We start from the raw sequence: 19,602 nt of genomic DNA, 5'->3' as shown, positions 1-19,602 counted from the left end.
ATTTATCTCTCTTGATTGTTTAATGCACCGCTTGTATTACAATGCAAACCCTATTATAAGGCCAGCTGTAAAAAGAAAATATATGGAAATTACTATTCCACGCAATAATTTTCATGTTTTTTATCCGAGCTACTGTGTGACTGTCAACATATTGCCCACAAAAAATATGAATAAGATGACAGTAAATGAGTCGTAAAAGATAACGCTTTACACCAAACATTTATTAACATCCGCTCCGGACAGACTCCCCGGCGCGCCGCGATCGATCATCCGTGGAACACCGCTGTTATACAAGAAAAAAGACAATTGAATAAGCACTTTTCCTTTGTATAGAGGCAGCATTAAGCCTCCATTAAATATATAGTTGTCGAGTGTCGTTGAGTGTGGAGAGCCGGGGGTCGTATGCGGCGCTCGTCGTGGCCACATCGGCATTCTGGCAGTGATCACGCGCGCGGCTGCATTATTCAGCGCAACTCACGCGCCGCTGTCGCATTATACCGTACGATCCTTAACGCCTCGCCTCCGACTCAACCCGCATATGGAGTACCGGAAAAACTAACAATGTCGTACCTATTACATGACAAATTGCGACTATTAGCGTCTCGGCCTCGGCGCACCGGCTTTGGCATCGGTCGCTCTAAGTCGCAGATGATTATGGAAACGTTGTTATGCAGTTCGCGGAAACCTTTTTACTGGAAGTGCCGTTTGTCGAGCCGAAGTTGTGAGCTGTGCCGCTAAGGCCCGTCACTTGCGGCTCCGACTCACGTTTATTATGTGATATCTGTTAAGATGTTGCAACGGGAGCTGTGGGCTAGATAGCAAAGTAATGTTCTTAGATCGTAACCGCCTACAGCCATCAAATTGGCGTCATTGTCTGCGCTAACAATGCGAACATTATCGTAGAAATAGTAGGAATGAACGGCGAATTAACTTTGACATTAGAGACAGACCAACGCTTGTTAATACGACGAGCTATAATATTAGTATGCCATACTTACATGACATTTAACTATCATTAAAGTAATCGATGTTTCGTAGAACAATCAAGTAGAACTTTGCCTTGTATAAGTACTGGAGCCTACTTAACTTTTATAGATTGCTCTTTAAAACGCACGCGATTGACTTTTGCGGTATCTTTTATGTGAGAGACATTCTAATTAATGCAGTCAGCTTATCATTTGCAATGGTCCAATGAGTACCTAAAACATGACTCGTAAACAATTCTCTTACAGGTGGAAAAAACTGGCACAATCCAAACTAAAAATAGGAACCATTATCTAAAATAATTCTTCAGGATCAAGCTCCTGGTCTAAAACAATCCCTTTCCGGCAGAACGACGTACAACCCGTGACAAAAACATGACTTTATCTGCACCGCCGATGTTCAGTCTACCATATTCGCAAGGCCCACTAATGGCACAAAAGTGTACATTCATTTTCATCAAAACCAACAATGGCCTGCTAAAGTCGCCTAATAGACCATTACATGAAGATTTATGGTAGAAACAACGTCTCAGGATTGAGGCATAGTTGACTAGCATTACCATTTAAGATGGCAAATAAATAACATCGATTTCTGTTAGAAAATTATTCGCAAGATGTTGAGAGTAATCTTGAATAGTGCTTCGATAGGTTCGCGTTTGAATTTAAATGGTTAATTTGTGTCGTTTAATGTGTTAGGTATGTGTGAGGATTTATAGGCTTCTTTTGTTTTATAGGAAGGTCTCTATACAATCCCTTCATCAATTATGTATATGATTGAAAACTGGTTTAGAAAATCAGTGGCCGACACTTTTGCTATTCTGCGAAAAGAAAAAGAAATAAGACCATCAATTGTTAAGATGGTAACACTAGGAAACAGAATTAAAGGACAAATAACTAGGCAGAACAGATTTACATGCTCTTAATCAATCGTAATTTAAAGGAATATTTCTGAACTGGACGACCTAGCAAACAAGGCAAAGAATGTGTGCAATGTATTCACGCAACAAGATTTATTATTCAACTTTACTAATCGGACCATAGCAAGAAAACATATCGACAGGTTTAAAAAAAAATACCTAGATCCATAAATCAAGTAGGAATTTCGAACAAAAACTAAATCGCGTTCCACGTTTGAAAAAACCGTTTTAGTTTGAATTTTACAACTGTCATTAGGAAACGTCAAGTTGAGTTGCACTGATAGATATGGATCTTTAGAGCAACAGTTAAGTTTGAGCACGCTTAGCTGATTTTCTAATAAGCTATAAATAATTAATTAATCGTTTGAGAAATATTAGAGCTTGACATGAGGCCACATAAAATCGTATCTGTTGGGGAAACGATCTCGGGTACTCCTAGTAAAATTGATTAATCGCAAACGCATGGGATTACCTAAATATAGGTGGATTCTAAAAATGAAATACCTTAAGACCCTTTGCCCTTATCTAGATATTCTATAGCACCATCTGCTTATGCACATCGTGGCCTATTAGTTATTACTTAGCGCATCCAGAGAGCTAACTCTCACGTTCCATATTGAATAAGCATAAGCACCATCAAAGATAACCAGCGATTTATATTCAGAATTTATCACGCACCGTCCTTTCCAATTCTGAAAACGTAGACATGTAATTTGTCATCTATTCAATTAACATTACGATCGTAAGTTGCCACTTTAATCAAAACTGCAAGTACTTTAATTTACCTTGTCATAGTAAGTATTAAATTTCATCCGAGGTAACCCCACGCGGCGAATGTAAATGAAAGATAAATCACTCCTACACTTGGTATGCTATATACTTAGGTATATAACTAGGGGAGAGCGGGGCTGAAAGTGCCGATTTTGACAAATCCTTTTAGGATTCGTATAAAACAAGTACTATGTCTGAAAGTAGTGGTTCATCCTAAGCCAAATTTAATCTATTTTACGAATTTAACTTCAGATTTTGCACATTTTTAATAGTTTTTATGAAAATGCGATTTTTTTATACAGAGGCGGCAAGGCACTACCAACCCCAATCTGGGGCAAGTTGTGCCGTAGCTGAGGTCGGTTGTGCCGTTGATAATGCTGGGAGTTTTATATGAATGAAAATTAATTAGGAAATTAAAACACATCAGTTTTATAATAATATATTTATTCGTTATATTTTTTAATATAAATCAACAGTTTGTAAAATTTAATTGTATAATACTAAGTATTATAATAAAAAAAAAAACAAGGAAGCTTCTTATGTAATTATTCAAACATAAAAACGTATTTTTAATCAATAGTTTGTACTTATTTTTATGCGAATGAGATCAATTATTAATATGTTCCAAAATTATTAACTTTTTAATCAGTCTCGAGTCTTTTTAAGAAAGAAAAAATATACCAAAACTAGTTACTCTCCAGGTGATTGATCAGAATAACAATTTGGACATACAAATGCTTGGTTTTCTTCATCTTCAATACATTGCAAATGGGCCCAATTCTTACATTCTCTGTTTTCAATCCATTGTTCTCCAGGGGAAGAGTTAGAATAGGCATCACAACAAATGATACAGAACCATTCTTGTTCGTCATCAGAACTGTCGTCATCTTGCAATACCTACTCTTCTCTTAGCGGGGTTTTTAGTCGGCTTTTTTGTTTGTTTACCCTTTCCTTTGCATTTTCCCGTCCCTTTTCCCTTAACCTGCTTTTTAGTTTCGCTTTCTTTTTTCTTCTTTTTACTAGCCTGTTCTTCTGCTAAAGCATTTTTCTCTGGAGTGTCCGTAAGAACAGCTGTCTTTCTTTTACGTGCTTTAGTATGTCCAATTAGTCGGGGAGGTGCTTTAGGCAGTGGTCTTATTAGCTCTGGTGAGAAAACTGCTGCATTTTTATCTCCTGTGTCAACTGATTGAGGAGCCTGGAAACAATATAGGTTGGTTAGGGGCTGGTTGTGCCGCGGCACAAGCAACCCCACATGAACGGCACATTTTACCCCGTTTATCATAGTGTGATATTTTGTCTCACATTTAAAAATCACTGTACACAAAGCATTAAAATAACACTGCATAACAAACTAGGATAAATAACAAACATTTTACAAAAACTCACATATTAAAAGCACGAAAAATGCTAGCTTGAGACCAAAAAGTATTGAAACGAAAATATTTACTTACGTGGCGCTGGAGGACCCTCACATGCAGTACGACTCGGTCCGCGTCGCTGACGCAACTAAAATGGCAGCCGCATGTGCGCGACTGTTAGGCCTTACGCGACACAATACGATCGTATATCTAACTCTTTCTGTTTTTGAGATATTCGCGTCGGCACAATTTACCCCCGGCACTTTCAGCCCCGCTCTCCCCTACTTAGTTATTTATATTAACGTCAGTGTAGCGGTATTATGCAAAAATTTTAATATGGAAGCTGCGGAAAAGAGTTGCTGTTGAACCGAGCTTTACATTGTTGTTTTGGCAGTGCAATGTTGCTCGGTGTAGACTAGCTTGCTACATAATAGTGTGTATCTGTGGTGTAGACTGCTAAGTATTACGCGTACCCAATCAACATAATAAACGATAGGAACCATTACATAGTTAACTACCAAAGTAGTTACCTATAGTGTGGTGTCTATTGTTTGGGCTTATGTAGATGATGGCAGTTATAGTTTTATTATAAGGCTTTATTTTGATTATAACAGTTTCGATATCGAAGAACATTTTAGATGACTTAGGGTCATAGCCCACTAGAAAGGAAAGAAAAAAAATTTGATTCGTAGTAGGTACTCTAAAATAAGTAGGTAGGTATGTAGTTAGTTGTTCTGATTTTGGCTTCAAGCCTCAACCATCTTCAACTGGCGATTCAATGAGCATTTCAAGTGCATTGGTAACCCTCAATCTTGTCAAGTTGGAGCCTACACAAAAAACCTAAATTAGATTACATCACCAACTTACGAACATCAACAACACATTTCGCAATAGATAAATGTGTTCGATAAAGCCCACGTATGTTCAACGCAGAGAATAGAAAAACTGACCTCGCTGTCTTAAATCACATAGTTGACCCACTGATCCACAAGTTCATATTGACCTTTGGTCCTGAGGTCAGGTCATAACTTCAATCATGTATTTTGTATCAGTGAATGTACATAATAACGTATATTCGTTAATTATGAGCGACGTGATACTCATTACTTGTCATTCAAAAGATTATCTTTAGAAGATAAATTATTTAATGTTTAATTTATTAAAGTTTTTTGTCCATTGTAAAAAAAAAACAAGCATGAATAGATTAGCTTTAGCGTATCTTTCTCATCGTGGGTTTCTACTCCTTTCGAAATACCAGAACCTACCACATTCGCTTCAACGAGGTAAGCTATGAGAAAACACCTTTCCTACGCAAAATTTAATACCTACGTGATTACAAAAGACAGTTTGATGCGTCATAATTTACGTTGATTTATTAATAATATCTCTCCCTACAGGCAGTGAGAGCTAGCTCAGATTTTATAGAATAACAACATATAAATCTCGAGACAATTTCTTGTCATTTCGATTAGCCAACTCAAAAACCGCATTCCGAATAAACTTATACAGGTAATAAATAAAACAACAAATCATATCAGCGTCAGTTTAATATAAAATATAATAAATACATTAGTAATGTGCTACTCTAGCACTAAATCTATGTCGACATTGAACTGTCCCTTCTCGAGGTCGCAAACCGCTTGGTACCGCCACTTGAAAGAACTACTCGCGTCGTATGACTTTTTCTGTGAAGTAGAAAACAATTATTTATTTATGGTGTACGGATAGAACACTTGTGCTATTCTTATATTTTTTTCATATAAACGCACTAGATCTGAAAACGACTCAAAATAAACAAAAAAAAGTCCCTAACTTTGTACGGTTGTAATTAAAAACAAAGACAGGAAATAAGATTTGGTGTTAATTTTCTTAGGCGAATTTAATGAAACATTCTGTTAAAATTAACAATAAAAATAGTAAAAAAGTACAACAATAGGCTAGTTTCCTAAAAAATAATAATTAGTCCGTCTTGTAGATTGTCCAAAATTAAGCGATACGTATTTTTTCTTTTTTAAATTGGATCAGAACTTGTTAAGATATAGCGTGTTAAAGTTGAGTGTGACGTCACAAGTTGCTACAATCAGGATCTAGTAAAGAACTTTTGATTGTAGTTTTAAAGGACTTTTTTGCAGTCAGTACAAAGTTCAGAAATAATACCTATAGAGGTATATTCTCTATGAAGCCTATACCTACTAGATATTCTCTATGAAGTGCAAAGATATTTAATGCATTATTCATTCTTTTGTTGTCCATACATAAATGCAGTTCCACATAATCATAGACAATTTATTCTGTTTTATTACTTGGCAACAGGGAAGTAGGTTGCATTAATAACTATTTTATGCAGCCTATATAACAACGCTAATTATTGAATTATGTTAATTATTATTTTTTATTGCACTACTGTTGCTGACTGAGTTTATACCTAATATAATTAAATAAGCAATATCTGTGTACAGTTTTGTAGTTTATTCAGTTTATATATTTGTATTTTCAATATCAAACAGTTTCAACCACACAATCAAATTGGACCAAAATAAATATTTATTGCAATTTTGAGTTTTTGACAAGATTAAACGGAAAGTAAGGAAGGCAATTTATCAGTTTTATAAAACCAACCTCTTCATGTATACTAATATAATAAAGATTTTTTTCTTTATTTAGATTTGATCCCGGGTGCGGAAAAAGATCGCGAGAGAAACAGTAAGCAATCAATTAATTTCAAAATTGTATTTACAGTTACAGCCTTTTCATCGTCCCACTGCTGGGCACAGGCCTCCTCTCACACGGAGAAAGATTGAGCATAAAAAATAAAATTGTAATATTAAAATTGTATTTAACAGTTTATTTTTGTAAGTGCTTACACACAAACAAGGTTCTACTCGAATGACACAATAAACCAATTAAGACGAGAACTAATGGATAATCTGTGGTTACAGCCGCGTAATGCAACTCTAAGCTCGCGGCTATAGTTTTAATCCATTAATCTATGGTTTAAGTGCAGTTTACAGGCTGCCATTGAGGAAGCTATTAGTTACGCTTTTATTTATTGCGCTAATCAATATTTTTAGTGATTATTATGCATACAGTTTTGAAGACTAGTAAATATGAAAATTACAAGAAAATGCTTAGCGTATTTGTCTCTGATACATTGAATATATAACAGTGATACTGTTACTGGGGGAGCCCTTATTCTAAGTGACACTTAGTTAGGGAAACGTTAAGAGATTGTTGGTGAAAACGGGCATGAAAGTATGGACACAAGTCAAATTGGTGACATTTAAAGCCAAAAAATTATGACTCAAATCTTGCAAAATCAAATTGATTGTTTTAAGTATGTCTGTCGCATTTTCACTTCAAAACTATGGAACCGATTTATATTTTAGTACACAGGTATTCTATACCTTGAGAAACGACATAAGCAACTTTTCATTTGGGTACAGGAAGTAATTCCGTCCAGACATGGAGAACAGGGTTATTTTGCAGATTATTATTTCCCCGTTTTCACCCAAATTTGGCACATAGAATATAACACAACAGTACTACTTACGAATATCTTAACGCCCTGTCTAGTGTGAGGGTCCCAGTCGACTCTGTCGCCCACCACGGGCGGGTGCACGGGCCCCGAGCTCTGGGCCCCGCCGACCTTCCACACGGCCCATAGTGCGAAGCCGTTTACTAACTGTCCTTCTTCTGCTTCTGGTTTACTAGAATAGAAAATATTTTTTTTACTACGTAGGTACATACTTATGTATTTAGAATAGAATCGTGTTTTATCTCGTGTATAAAGAAGCTTTTGCTACCTATATATTTTTTTAATATCATTACTTTATGAGTGAAAATAAACTTTGTAAATAAGAATAATTATAAGAAAGAATAATTCGTTTTTGAATTGCTATTCTTATTTTTTTATAGTTTGTGAGTTTCATTTCAGATCACACATGGGAGCATACAGGAGGAGTACTTTATATGGCGGTTTATAAAAGAGTACATAAGGGTGCCCACATAGTAGGTACAAAGTGATTTCAAAGGAGGAATATCTAAGGGAGTGCATAAGGGGAGTAGGTATAGAAGGGAGTACTCCCACAGCGGCTCCACTTCTATCTCCGCATCGCTTATTGTGTGTAGTGCTGATGTACTTACACTTCATACACTCCATCCATGGCTAGGGCAGGCTTGAGGTTAGTGAAGTCGATGTGGAGCAGCCGCACGGGCTCGCCGCGACATCGGCACGGGTACTCCCACAGCGGCTGCGCTTCTATCTCCGCGTCGCTTATTGTGCGGGAGTGCTGATAAACATATAAGTCAATTGAATTCCACAAGTATTTCTAGTCTGCGTTCTTCAAAATCTTTCAAACTGACTGCAACTTTCAGACTACAACTGCCGACCGCACTTGCACCGACTGCATGAAATCGGTCGATATCGGAGGACGACAGCACATGCTGCTGCCGCTTCGATCCATAACGGTTTCATCTGAATAAACGGAGCAATGCAGCAGCAGCCGATTTCAAGCAATCCTGGCACTAACTTCCAAAACTAGGACTTTGATTTGGTACTTATGGTGTTAAATAATGGCTAATAAAATTAATACCACAAGGAATTGATTCAAAGAAGAGGAAAAACTTTGTGTTTTTAAGTAGAATAATTATAATTTATATGTACGTACACCCACCTCAACTAATCCATCAAAAACAGCCATATCGATGCCTTCACATTTGCCCAAAGGTATAGAAATCTTATGCAAGTCTTGGAACTCTACAGGCATGGCCCAAATCTCACACCCCTGAGGTATGACCGACACACAATTATTCAACTTATTCCTATATTGAAATAAGAGATACGCCATCTTTAAATTCTCCCACGGCAGTATTGCACTTGCAAAATTAGGATCACCTATAACAGTTGTAACTTGATTTAACAACTCATCGTTAACTTCAGATATAAACTGAATATTCTGAAGCCCATTGGCATCAATATAATCCTGTAATATGCCAACATTTAAGCTCAAACTTTCCAAAATGTAAACAGCTTTCGCGCCAAATTTCGCCGACGCTAACCCCATGAAACTGCTTCCATTGACATCTAGAACTACGGACTCATTGTTAATTTCCTCTTTCAATTGTGCTAAAAACTTTTTGCTGCGTCTGCCATCATTTAGATAGGACACATGAGTTCTTGATAATGCCATATGTACTCCACATTCGCAATTTGGTCTTTTATAGTTTTGTCTTTTGAAATTTTCCGTTTCAAGGTAAAACCATAGGGAGTATTCATCTTGGCAGAATATAAGGGTGGCTTCGGAATCTTTTTGGAGGGTTAAGTCTTGGGGTAGGTAGTAGACGGCTTGCATCCAATGGTCTCGCCAAGGTATGCTGTCTTGTGGTCTTTCCGAAGATAAGTCGGCGTCAGGATGATTCCACCATGGGGCACAGCTTAGGCCGATTCTACCTGGAATATTTTTGTTACTTTTTAAAAATTTAATTTAAGAACAAGAAATAAGATCCAATCACATGTGAAACCTATAATAAAAGCAAATTAAAATATTGCAACATAATCAAATAATAAAAAGTCGAATTTTACCAAGTTAATACAAAAATATGTATATCGCATTGATAAAAAGAACAGATAATAGAAGGGGAATCCTTTACTATATCTCTGGAATGGGAAAAGAAAATACCTTTCACTCTGCTGAAAAGGTTAATAAGTTAATAAACTAACCTTCCGTATCCATATTAAGTTCCCACCACATGAACACAACCTGTGCTCTTCCGGTATCACTAACTGTAAAGTCCTGCTTGACCGTCTGTTTCATGACAATGGGAGTTTCCCCTGACCAGTCATAGACGAATACGGGGATCTGTTCTGAGAGTTCCTTGAAGGCATGGCGAGGTAGCTGGGATAGTTGGAGATCGTGAACTGCTGCGGAACCGGGGCAGTCAACCATCTGATCACACAAATATGGAATAGTTACTAAATTACAGACTATATATAGTAGAATAACATTAAGAAAAGTATTTTGTTTGTTTTTACCATAGAAGTATAAAAGGAATAGGTGAAAGTTTGGCTAAGAGCTAGCACCTTTATAAACACAAAAAATATAATTGTCAGGCTTACATAATAAAAAAATTTAAAGCTGAAGAGTTAGTTTACTAAACCACGCCATTTTCTGGAATTTTATTATTTATGTCAGTTTTAGATAACCCATTTACTTTGGAAGACTAACAAGGCAACTTTTTATCCAGGTGTGCGAAATAGTTCCCACGGAACGAGAGTGAAACTAAAGGAAAACAGCTAGTTTCATATAAAACTCTGTAAAGTAACCCTAAGTACCTTTTGAGGTGTTCTCAACACAATATCAAGGTCCTCATCAGCCAGATCATTGAGTTTGTTCCACTTCCACAGTGTTGGACACTCCACCACTTGAGCATACATCACCGCAGAATCAGGCACCACTATGCAGTCCTTTTCAAGAAGGTGCTTGTGTGCGTGCGAGAATGTTGATAGAGCTCCTGGAAATATTTAGGTACTCATTTTATAAACCAGTTTATGTTTGAGGGAGAAATTGTTTTATTTGGTGTATATGAAATATTGTGCCTATATTGTGCCTATATAAATGTGATGTAAATAAGGTTTGTGGAAGGGCATGTCCACACAGGTAGAAACCCCACTGGTATGTCTTTGGACTTATGGTTTTTTTTTTAATTATTTGGTGCAACATACCTTCTCCAATCAACTCAGTATCAAACACCTCCGTAACTAAAATATTAGCTTTCTGTGGCATATCCCCATCAACACCCACGGTAAGTTCTGTGGATCTCTTAGGAATGAGTTTTATTTTGTCCGCCACTCCATTTATTTGCAAGATCTTGGTGCAACATTCTGCCATCGGTTTGAATGCTTCACAGGCTACGATGGAATCAGCACCGGATCTCGCTGCCATTATTGATAGAAGACCTGTTCCGGTACCTGGAATTATTGGAAGAAAATCTTTCTAGTTTGAATGTAAAATACTTATTTGGTAAGATATAAAAAGTATTGGAAGGCTGCTAAAATAGGATGTTGCTGTTGTAATAAAATGAGAGTATAATTTATTATGAAACAAAAATAGCATACGAGTTAGGCTTGGTACCAATGGTTACCTATAGGGCATGGTAATGAGTTAGCAAATCAATAATACAAATGAGGTTAGCAAATCAACAATACATATCAAATAAATTATAAAGCTACAGTTGGTGCTGATATAAAATCGAAAAATATACTATACTTATTGGTCTTGCTAAAATTAATAAAAACTATGACAAACCTATATCCAAAACATTCGCTTTCTTTCCATTACTATGCATCTTCTCTATAGCAATTTGCAGGGCTCTATGATACTTCTTGTTTCTCTCAGTATCATGCAACATATCGGCGAATCCAGCCCGTGCTATTTCCTGGTGAAAATCATAGTTCTCATCCTGGACATCCCACTCTGTGCTCCCCGTAATAGGGTTCCTCTTCTGCGTAAACACTTTCATGGTCGAAACAGAGCTTTTTAATCTAAAACAGAGAAATAAAACAACATTCAAAAATGCCGACAAATTCCATCTCAAGCTCGTTAATAACTCACCTTTTTAATGAAAACACTACAAAATGACTACGTAATCTCAATAAGTATGTTGATGTCATTTACATCGACATTGTTTCAGACTAGTTTTAACACTTTTTAGTGATAAAAGCAAGAAAAGTTCAAAGTTATTGAACAACGGGCAAAATGTAGTTTTGCTTCTAACCTAAAAATGGTCATTTGTTTGACAGTGATGTCAACATTTTAGTTCGGAAATATTTCTGTAGAATGCAGGCAGACCAGGGGGGAGACACTCCGTACATTTTGACAGCTAAGTGAATGAAGAGTCGCCACCTTTTATTTGGCCCGGAAACTATTTACTATCTAAAAGATACTTTAAATTACCAACAGATGGCACTACACTATAATCGTTTTTGTTTGTCAATATAAAATTATTTATGCAATATTAATCAGAGAAAAGTATGAGGAAAATATTAGACACTTAAAAAAAAGATAAAATAGGCGAATAAATTAAATACGGTTTGAAAAAGCACAAATATCAATTTTAATCTAAAAAGACCTGGTGTCAGTATTCCAAGTAACTTAACAAAACCGATCATCGATCATATCAAAATATCAATATGGCGGTTTTTGCATTCTGCGTACACGCGTATAAAAAGTAATAATACATAATAATTATTTGTTTTCCTTCGACCTTTTACTATATTAACGATGACATTTTCTATTAGGGTAAGTAGCATAATGTAACTATAACGATAACCAATGTTATAGTTACATGGTGCTATTTACCCTAATAGAAAATGTTATGAATATGATGCATATATATTTTTATAGCTATAGCTATGTAGTAGGTAGTTCGGGGCCAATTTAGAGAGAGATGGCGCATTGACAAATAGGTTTGCATGATTATCACGCAAGAGGGCTCTCTTTTCCCTATATATTACTTTACTCTTTGAGGCAGACTTAGGGTATCATCCCCACATACTAATACCATGCATTCGCAAACGAGCCGTTTGTATAGCGGTAGAGTAGTGTGGCGAAACGCACTCGGCTTAAGCCGATTTGGCGTTAATAAATGTGGGAAGACTTTTACAATGTAGGCATCCTGACCTTACAGAGGAAAATAACTAATTGTGCCCCACTCTCAAACTGGATCACAGTTTTATACTTCAGTATAATAAGATTACCAAAAACATTCTCCTTAAGAAAACCTCTATATAGGTTCAATAAATTATTTTTTATTTGGCCAGTTACTTGCGAACTGAGGACGTCAATAATGTCGATTTGATCGAAGTTGTCACTAATAAGTAAACAACAAATTAAATATACGACAAACTATTATACACTTATAAAATAATCGCACGAATCTCGGAATTATTTTTGTGACTTTTAGAAAATAGTGTACTGACAATATTTTTTAATGGCAGTATGACTCGTAGTTGTCATTCGATTCAGCCTTCATTACGACGTTTTTCTATCATGGCGGCCGCCGTCGGTAGGATTTGTGGGGCACGTCTTTTGAAAAATTATGGCATAGTTTCTCCCCAGGTACTGGAAATGGTTCTAAACAATTTGTTATGTAGTCTAAACTGCTAGCAGGTATCTTTAGCGTGTTCAATATGTTACCAATGATGGAAAAGTTCAAGTTCGAAGTGTCACGGAAAACTGCTGTATTTTATCAATTTGTGCCATACCATGAGCTTCAAAACGTGTTAAATGTAATGACGTGGTGTACGGGACCCTCTGGATCTGAAAATTAACACAAGTGCTTAATAAAAAAATTCATGGGCAAGTGATAACCTATTCGACATTATGTAACAAGTACATAAGAAATCTAATGGAAGCTGTCCCTTGCAGGTTTGTCAGCTGTCCACCAGCGCTCAAGGATGGACAAGGAACAGAAAACTGGTAAGTTTCATTCAAGTAGTTTTTGTTAAAAATAAATATTTCAAAATTTGACCTTAAAATCGAAAACACACATTCGTAGCTAACGGTATTGATTTTGTTAAGTTGTGGTATTTCGAAGTATCCCAAGTTCACTCAGGGATTAATCTTGTGGTATTTACAAAAGGGGTTGAATACTAAACCTTGAAATTGACACAAATACATCAACTGTCATATTGTGTAATAAAACCAGTGCACTGGTTGTTTGAATGCCACATAACTTCATTGTGTAATTAATCATATTAAGATGAGGAACATATCCAAAATGCATGGTATTTTATTTGAGTAGGTTCCAATACAGCTAACATCAAGTGAGAAGTATGTTACATTTGATGACTAACACATAATTTCTTTAAAAAGACAATATCAGTTTAAAATTTAAAAAAAACCTATACCATGTGCCTAAGTCATATACATGATTAATCTCACCTTTATTATAAAGTATCTACGATATAAAACTCATAAATTGCTTAGTAAAGAATGCAATATCTACAAGTACTCTAAATTATCAACATACAACTCTTTATATTACCAACCAGATGTAAAATTGTTACCCATTGATCAAATCGGTAATTCAACAACTGAAAATGATATGGTAAGTAAATGGTGCAACTCACTCAATAATTAAACTTTTTTTATGTATTTTTATTACACAGTGGCTCTCAACACTGGGAGTGGTGGGTGGTGGCGTGGGAGCTCTTCTGTTCGCCCTTGAGCAGTCAGTGCAGGCTTCAGGCTCTGAAGCCCACGCCCCACATCAGCCTTGGAGCCACGACGGGTGGTTCAAATCATTAGACCACGCCAGGTAAGTTTGGAGGTTTTTATCTATGTAATAATTCAGTTTCAGAATAAAAGCCTACTGAAAAATTAGGAAATTAGTAAATGAATTTATCAAGTTCATGGAGAAGAACTGACGAGAAACAACATCAACTCTCTTAAATTAAGGAACTTTTCCTTTTAATCCTAATTTATCCTGTTGTAAAATTAACACATGTACACTACAGCCTCAAAAGGTTTCAATATGAAAGTAAAGTGTACCCAGAGTTACCCAGTTAAGATATTTTGCATGCCATGTTAAAGTTATAGGTTGATAATTGACCAAGATTAAAACAATGGTTGTTATAACATCGTAGATATATTGCAAACTATATGGAAACAAATAAAGCAATACACACACTATTTTTAACTGCTGTGATGTGAAGGCCTAAAGAGGATAAGATAAGATTAAAACAATATTATAGTAAAATTATTTTCCATCCTTTGTCATACATCTGTCTATGTTATAGACAATGTGAGCTATCTGCTAGGCAAGAGAAAGTATTTGATTTCTGCATACTCTGAGTCTTGTAAACAGATATAACTCAAAAATTGCATTTGTGTAATGTAAATATTTATGTTATCTATAATCAGATAACTCAACATGTTTGAAATCCTAACAGAACTTTCAGCTAATTCAGGTTATAGCCACATAAAAAAATATATTCTAAAGCCTCAATCATCAAATGCTTATATTTGTGTTCACCAGTGTCCGTCGTGGCTACGAAGTATACAAGCAAGTGTGCAAGGCCTGCCACTCGCTGCAGTACATCGCCTTCCGAAACCTCGTCGATGTGACCCACACCGAAGAAGAGGCGAAGGCTGAGGCTGCTGAAGTGAGTATCACAATGTGGATAAGTTAATTCCATTAACGTCCTTTCCCAATATTCTATCTATCTGTTGTTTAACTCACTAGAGCTAGGAATTTGACACTTGTATTGGGCTTTAGGAGCGGCGACGCGACGTTTTTCTAACGTTTACCTAACAACATCATTGCACTGCTGTAATCGTTATCAACTCTAATACTACTTTCATCTAACGCACATACTTGTAATAGTATGTCTTTTCCTTTCCTGCCTAACATCTCTGCTTGCACAGTTGTATCACGTACGTGTGAATCTGTTCGTCTGTTTCCCCTGGGAAAACAAGCGATGCAAATACTTTATTTTTCTTTACTCTATCTGCATATGGCGCATTTTTTATAACTTATAACGTGTTAAATAACACATCCAATGTGCCATGAAAGGACTATTGGCCCAAAATTCAACTTATGTAAACCATGAAAACTTATGTAACAAATATGGCGAAGTTTAGCGAAAGAAAACACGTGCCTCCAATAACCTGCCCCAATGGAGAATGCTCTGAACCAAATAAACCCTGGCATTCAGCCAGGACAACAACGAACTTACATACACTTACATGTAATGGTTGTAAAGTGTTTTATGTACTACACCTATGTATTTTTGTCATAATGCAGATATTTTGGTGCAATGCAGATATCTTTATTTATACTTCATCTACATTGTCCATAATAGCATCCCTAATGCCCCATCGAATTGTCTACCCAGTCTCTTTCGTTTTGCAAAATGCACTATTTTTGAACTGCATTGATAGAAAAAAGTTAAAAAATATCAACCAATTACCCAAAAACAACCTACATTGGCTGGGTAAAAAGAATTCCAAACTTAACCTTATCTTAACTATGGAACAAGAATAAAAAAGTAACCTGCTTCATTCTATCCACTCAATTAATTACTATGTACTGACAATACAATATTGTGAAATGTTAATCCCTTGGTGATGTTCAAAATTGAATGAACTAATTACCTCAAATGACAAATTAATTTCAAATCCTAAATGAGTACATTTTTATTGCCCTAACTAAAATATGACTCATGTTCTTATCTTTGTCAATTATTTGGTAATTTGTTTCAAATTATATGGTATGCATTGCACTTAATGAACATTCTTCAAATAGGAACTGGTTGCTTTTCAGGATTTCACTAGCAACCAATACAATTTCATGTACCTTGCATATTTAAATAACCTATCTAGGTATCTATTGATTTGCTCCAGAGTACCTGTTATATCTCCTAAGTTTTATTGAACATACCTTTATAGCAGTAGTGGAGTAGATTCTTACAATATTTCACTAATTCATTTCCTTCTTTAATCAGGTGATGATCAAGGATGGACCTGATGAGGAGGGTAACTACTTCGAGAGGCCCGGCAAGCTGTCCGACTACTTGCCTTCTCCATACCCCAACGAGAACGCGGCAAGAGCAGCCAACAACGGTAAGACTTTTTTAACCACCATGTTACTATAAAGAACATTTGGTGAAAATCTTAAATATGATATAAACAGGTAGGACGCCTATATTTCATGTTACTCATACAAAATTTACAATCGCTTTCTAAGTGTATACATATAATCCATTGACCAGGAAAATAATCGCATCTAAGCCCATTGTCGGCCACGATGATGTTTTGCACTAAGAGCAGCTAGCTGCACAGGACTTATAATGCCCAATGATTTGCGAGACAGAGGTGCACTTACTATTAGCTCACTCTCGTAGCCCAAAGAGACGGCAATCCGACACTACTGGAAAGACTGCCCAGTACCAGAGCAATAAATAGTTTGAAAACCATTACTTCAGCCAGTGTTATGTAGAAATTATACATATTATTATTTAATACTATTCTCGTAGTATGATGTCATCAGACCTAATCGCGATCTTAGCAATAATTTTGCCGTCATGTATCTTGATATACGTCATGCAGTTTTTGTTTTGTTTTAAACTGAGTATAGGAATTTAAACGAAGTTGCTATGATTCATTTATCGACATGCGTTAAAAAAAGTATTTACTTTATGCAAGTAAATGGTTACTGCACTAGCCTAAAAAGTCTGGTTTCTTTATTTAAAATGACACAAACAAACATTAAGTGTTTTTATATTTCTGTGACTGAAATAGTGCCAGAAAAATAAAAACATTAAACCGTGGGCGGCAAGCATGCAATAAGAAAAGCTTAGATGTCTAGAAGTTTAGAGAGGAAAATAAATACAGCATCAAAAATAAAATTCTCATTGTTGATATAACAGACAAATCGAACCAGCTCAAATATAAGCATAATTAATTTAACAGTTTCTTCGTAAATTCACGTAACCTTAATAAAATGTCGGTGTATCTATACGTATTTTATACGATACGCAAACACGATACGTATTTTTTTAATATTTGTATGAGGAAAATGCCACGAGACGCGGGTAAAAAACATTAAATCAAAAAGCTAATACTTAGTTCAATATAATGTGATGATTTCCAGGCGCGTATCCTCCGGATCTGTCGCTGATCTGCTCGGGTCGTAAGGGCGGTGAGGACTACATATTCGCACTGCTGACCGGGTACATGGAGGCCCCGGCCGGAGTCATCCTCCGTGAGGGACAGAACTACAACCCGTACTTCCCTGGCGGCGCTATTTCCATGGCGCAAGTACTTTTCGACGAGGTATGGCTGTTTTGAACTTTATTTTCTTTAATAAAGAATATTTTTGGGATAATTATGAGAGATGTATGTTGGGTGGCTCAACCATTGTACTACAGTTATTAAGCAACTTGGTTGAAAGAAGAAGCCAACCCAACATAATTGTAGGGGATGATGATGGTCTATGTACAGCAGTGGACAGTAACTGACTGGGGTGAACATTTCAGGCGGCTGAGTACAGCGACGGCACGCCGGCGACGGCGTCGCAGCTGGCCAAGGACGTGGCCACCTTCCTGCGGTGGTGCTCGGAGCCCGAGCTCGACGAGCGACGACTCATGACCATTAAGGCCATCGGCATGTTCACCATGCTCGCCGCTGTCAGCTACTACTTCAAACGACACAAGTGGTCCACAATGAAGTCCAGAAAACTAGCCTACAAACCCGTCTCTAAGAAATAAACCGCCACCAAAACATCAGTAGTATAAACAAACGTTTTAGACAATTTTTTCGATAGGCACAGTAACATGTTATTTGTTTATAATATTAAATTAATTTATTTTATATTTGATCGCGTTTATTTCTTTCCTCAAGTTCATAATCATGTTGCTTCGCTGTGACCGCCGTTACCATACTATAGGACGTACGCATCTAGAGCGGGTGAAGAGTAGCCGGGTGCGATACTTTATTATTATGTAATAATATCGATTGATAGAGCATTTCGTCATCGCGTATGTTGGATGATGTAGCACAGTCAAATTACGTATTAATCTTACTTAGGTAATCCGATTATAACTGTGCTTGTGATTTTCCATTAAAGTTATAACTGTGAATCAGTGTACAGTTGAATAAATGAGTTATTGAAAATCAGAATTATTGGCTTTTTAATATTTTGTTTCACATTTTTTCGTGTGCGTTCGCGCAGCGGAATGTTGTTGAATTTAAAGATTTTAATTATGCAGATAATTAGTGTAAGACGTCCTATAATTGTGTATGGTAAATAAAAATTTGTGTATGCAGCCATTGTGGAGAAATTCACCAAAAACAGATTCCGCTGGGCGAACGTTGGCGAACGTTGTCCTGGCGGAACTTTTTTTAATCCATAGACTTAGAAGAAAAGAGATGTGTCCGAAAATTAGTGTGTATTTGTGTATAATTGATTATGTATGAATGAAATCAGTGCATGCACAAACTTCGGAGAAATTCAAGTTTCCGCTACGCGAACGTTTGGCCATTAGCTAGTTTTCATATAAAGCGCTTACATAGAGAGCTGTAGATTTTTACATACGTTGTTTTGAATTTGTTTATATTTGTTTAAAAAACAGATTTAGAAAAAGTCGTAGGGTTTAAAAGATAAAAATATAAACGTAAAATACACTTATTAGGTCTTAGTTCTTAAAGTATGCAGTTTGGGGTCTAGATTTTCACGTTCACACAAACCTTGTAAGTGTCTCCAACATGTTGCCAAGTATCAATGACGTTCCGTTAGTAATTAAAAAGTTATAGGATATTTTACCATGAACATGTCACTGTTTACAAAGCAGTCGAATATCACGACGCTCTAAAGGAATTGCATGGTAAAATGTATGCCAATAATTAGTTTAATCGTTCAACTATTCACTTGCAAAATTTCATGTCATTAAATTCAGTAATTAAAGAAAGACAATTATAATACTGACGGAGCATCGAAACCCTACATAATCCGACCAAGTTCGGATAGCTACAAAAAAGCGGCCGTTCCATATGTCTAAGCAACGTTCTTAAC

The 19,602-nt window shown here is 36.3% G+C and overlaps 2 protein-coding genes across 3 annotated transcripts; one reads left to right on the top strand and one right to left on the bottom strand.

The window, feature by feature from the left end:
• Positions 1-5,558: 5,558 nt before the first annotated feature.
• LOC110377965 (protein arginine N-methyltransferase 7) lies at positions 5,559-11,817 on the bottom strand. Of its 2 annotated transcripts, none has more exons than XM_064036812.1 (9): positions 11,640-11,817; positions 11,334-11,569; positions 10,751-10,996; positions 10,361-10,539; positions 9,749-9,974; positions 8,697-9,478; positions 8,173-8,318; positions 7,580-7,736; positions 5,559-5,714 (listed from the first exon to the last, which is right to left on the bottom strand). In XM_064036812.1, exons 1-9 carry the CDS (start codon positions 11,696-11,698, stop codon positions 5,610-5,612), a joined length of 2,136 nt encoding a protein of 711 aa, XP_063892882.1. In that variant the 5' UTR covers positions 11,699-11,817; the 3' UTR covers positions 5,559-5,609. The 2 variants fall into 2 exon arrangements, with proteins under 2 accessions (XP_063892882.1, XP_063892883.1); XM_064036813.1 differs by having other exon boundaries at positions 8,703-9,478; positions 11,640-11,816.
• Positions 11,818-12,991: 1,174 nt separating this feature from the next.
• Positions 12,992-18,710, top strand: LOC110377964 (uncharacterized). Its single transcript, XM_021337022.3, has 7 exons — positions 12,992-13,145; positions 13,455-13,505; positions 14,198-14,346; positions 15,067-15,193; positions 16,535-16,652; positions 17,683-17,864; positions 18,068-18,710. Exons 1-7 carry the CDS (start codon positions 13,026-13,028, stop codon positions 18,296-18,298), a joined length of 978 nt encoding a protein of 325 aa, XP_021192697.1. The 5' UTR covers positions 12,992-13,025; the 3' UTR covers positions 18,299-18,710.
• Positions 18,711-19,602: the final 892 nt, after the last annotated feature.

The sequence above is a fragment of the Helicoverpa armigera genome, chromosome 11, assembly GCF_030705265.1.
Source record: "Helicoverpa armigera isolate CAAS_96S chromosome 11, ASM3070526v1, whole genome shotgun sequence".
Classification (NCBI taxonomy): domain Eukaryota; kingdom Metazoa; phylum Arthropoda; class Insecta; order Lepidoptera; family Noctuidae; genus Helicoverpa; species Helicoverpa armigera.
Note: the sequence above shows the minus strand (reverse complement) of the source record. Positions and strands in the feature narration are given on the sequence as shown.

Coding starts and splice junctions, on each gene's coding strand:
- LOC110377965 (XM_064036812.1), bottom strand. CDS start 11,698: ATGACATCAACATACTTATTGAGATTACGTAGTCATTTTGTAGTGTTT. Junction 11,570..11,639: donor GTAGTGTTTTCATTAAAAAG/GTGAGTTATTAA, acceptor TCTCTGTTTTAG/ATTAAAAAGCTCTGTTTCGA. Junction 8,319..8,696: donor ATGGATTAGTTGAGGTGGGT/GTACGTACATAT, acceptor TATGTTTATCAG/CACTCCCGCACAATAAGCGA.
- LOC110377964 (XM_021337022.3), top strand. CDS start 13,026: ATGACTCGTAGTTGTCATTCGATTCAGCCTTCATTACGACGTTTTTCT. Junction 15,194..16,534: donor CGAAGGCTGAGGCTGCTGAA/GTGAGTATCACA, acceptor TTCTTTAATCAG/GTGATGATCAAGGATGGACC. Junction 17,865..18,067: donor CGCAAGTACTTTTCGACGAG/GTATGGCTGTTT, acceptor TGAACATTTCAG/GCGGCTGAGTACAGCGACGG.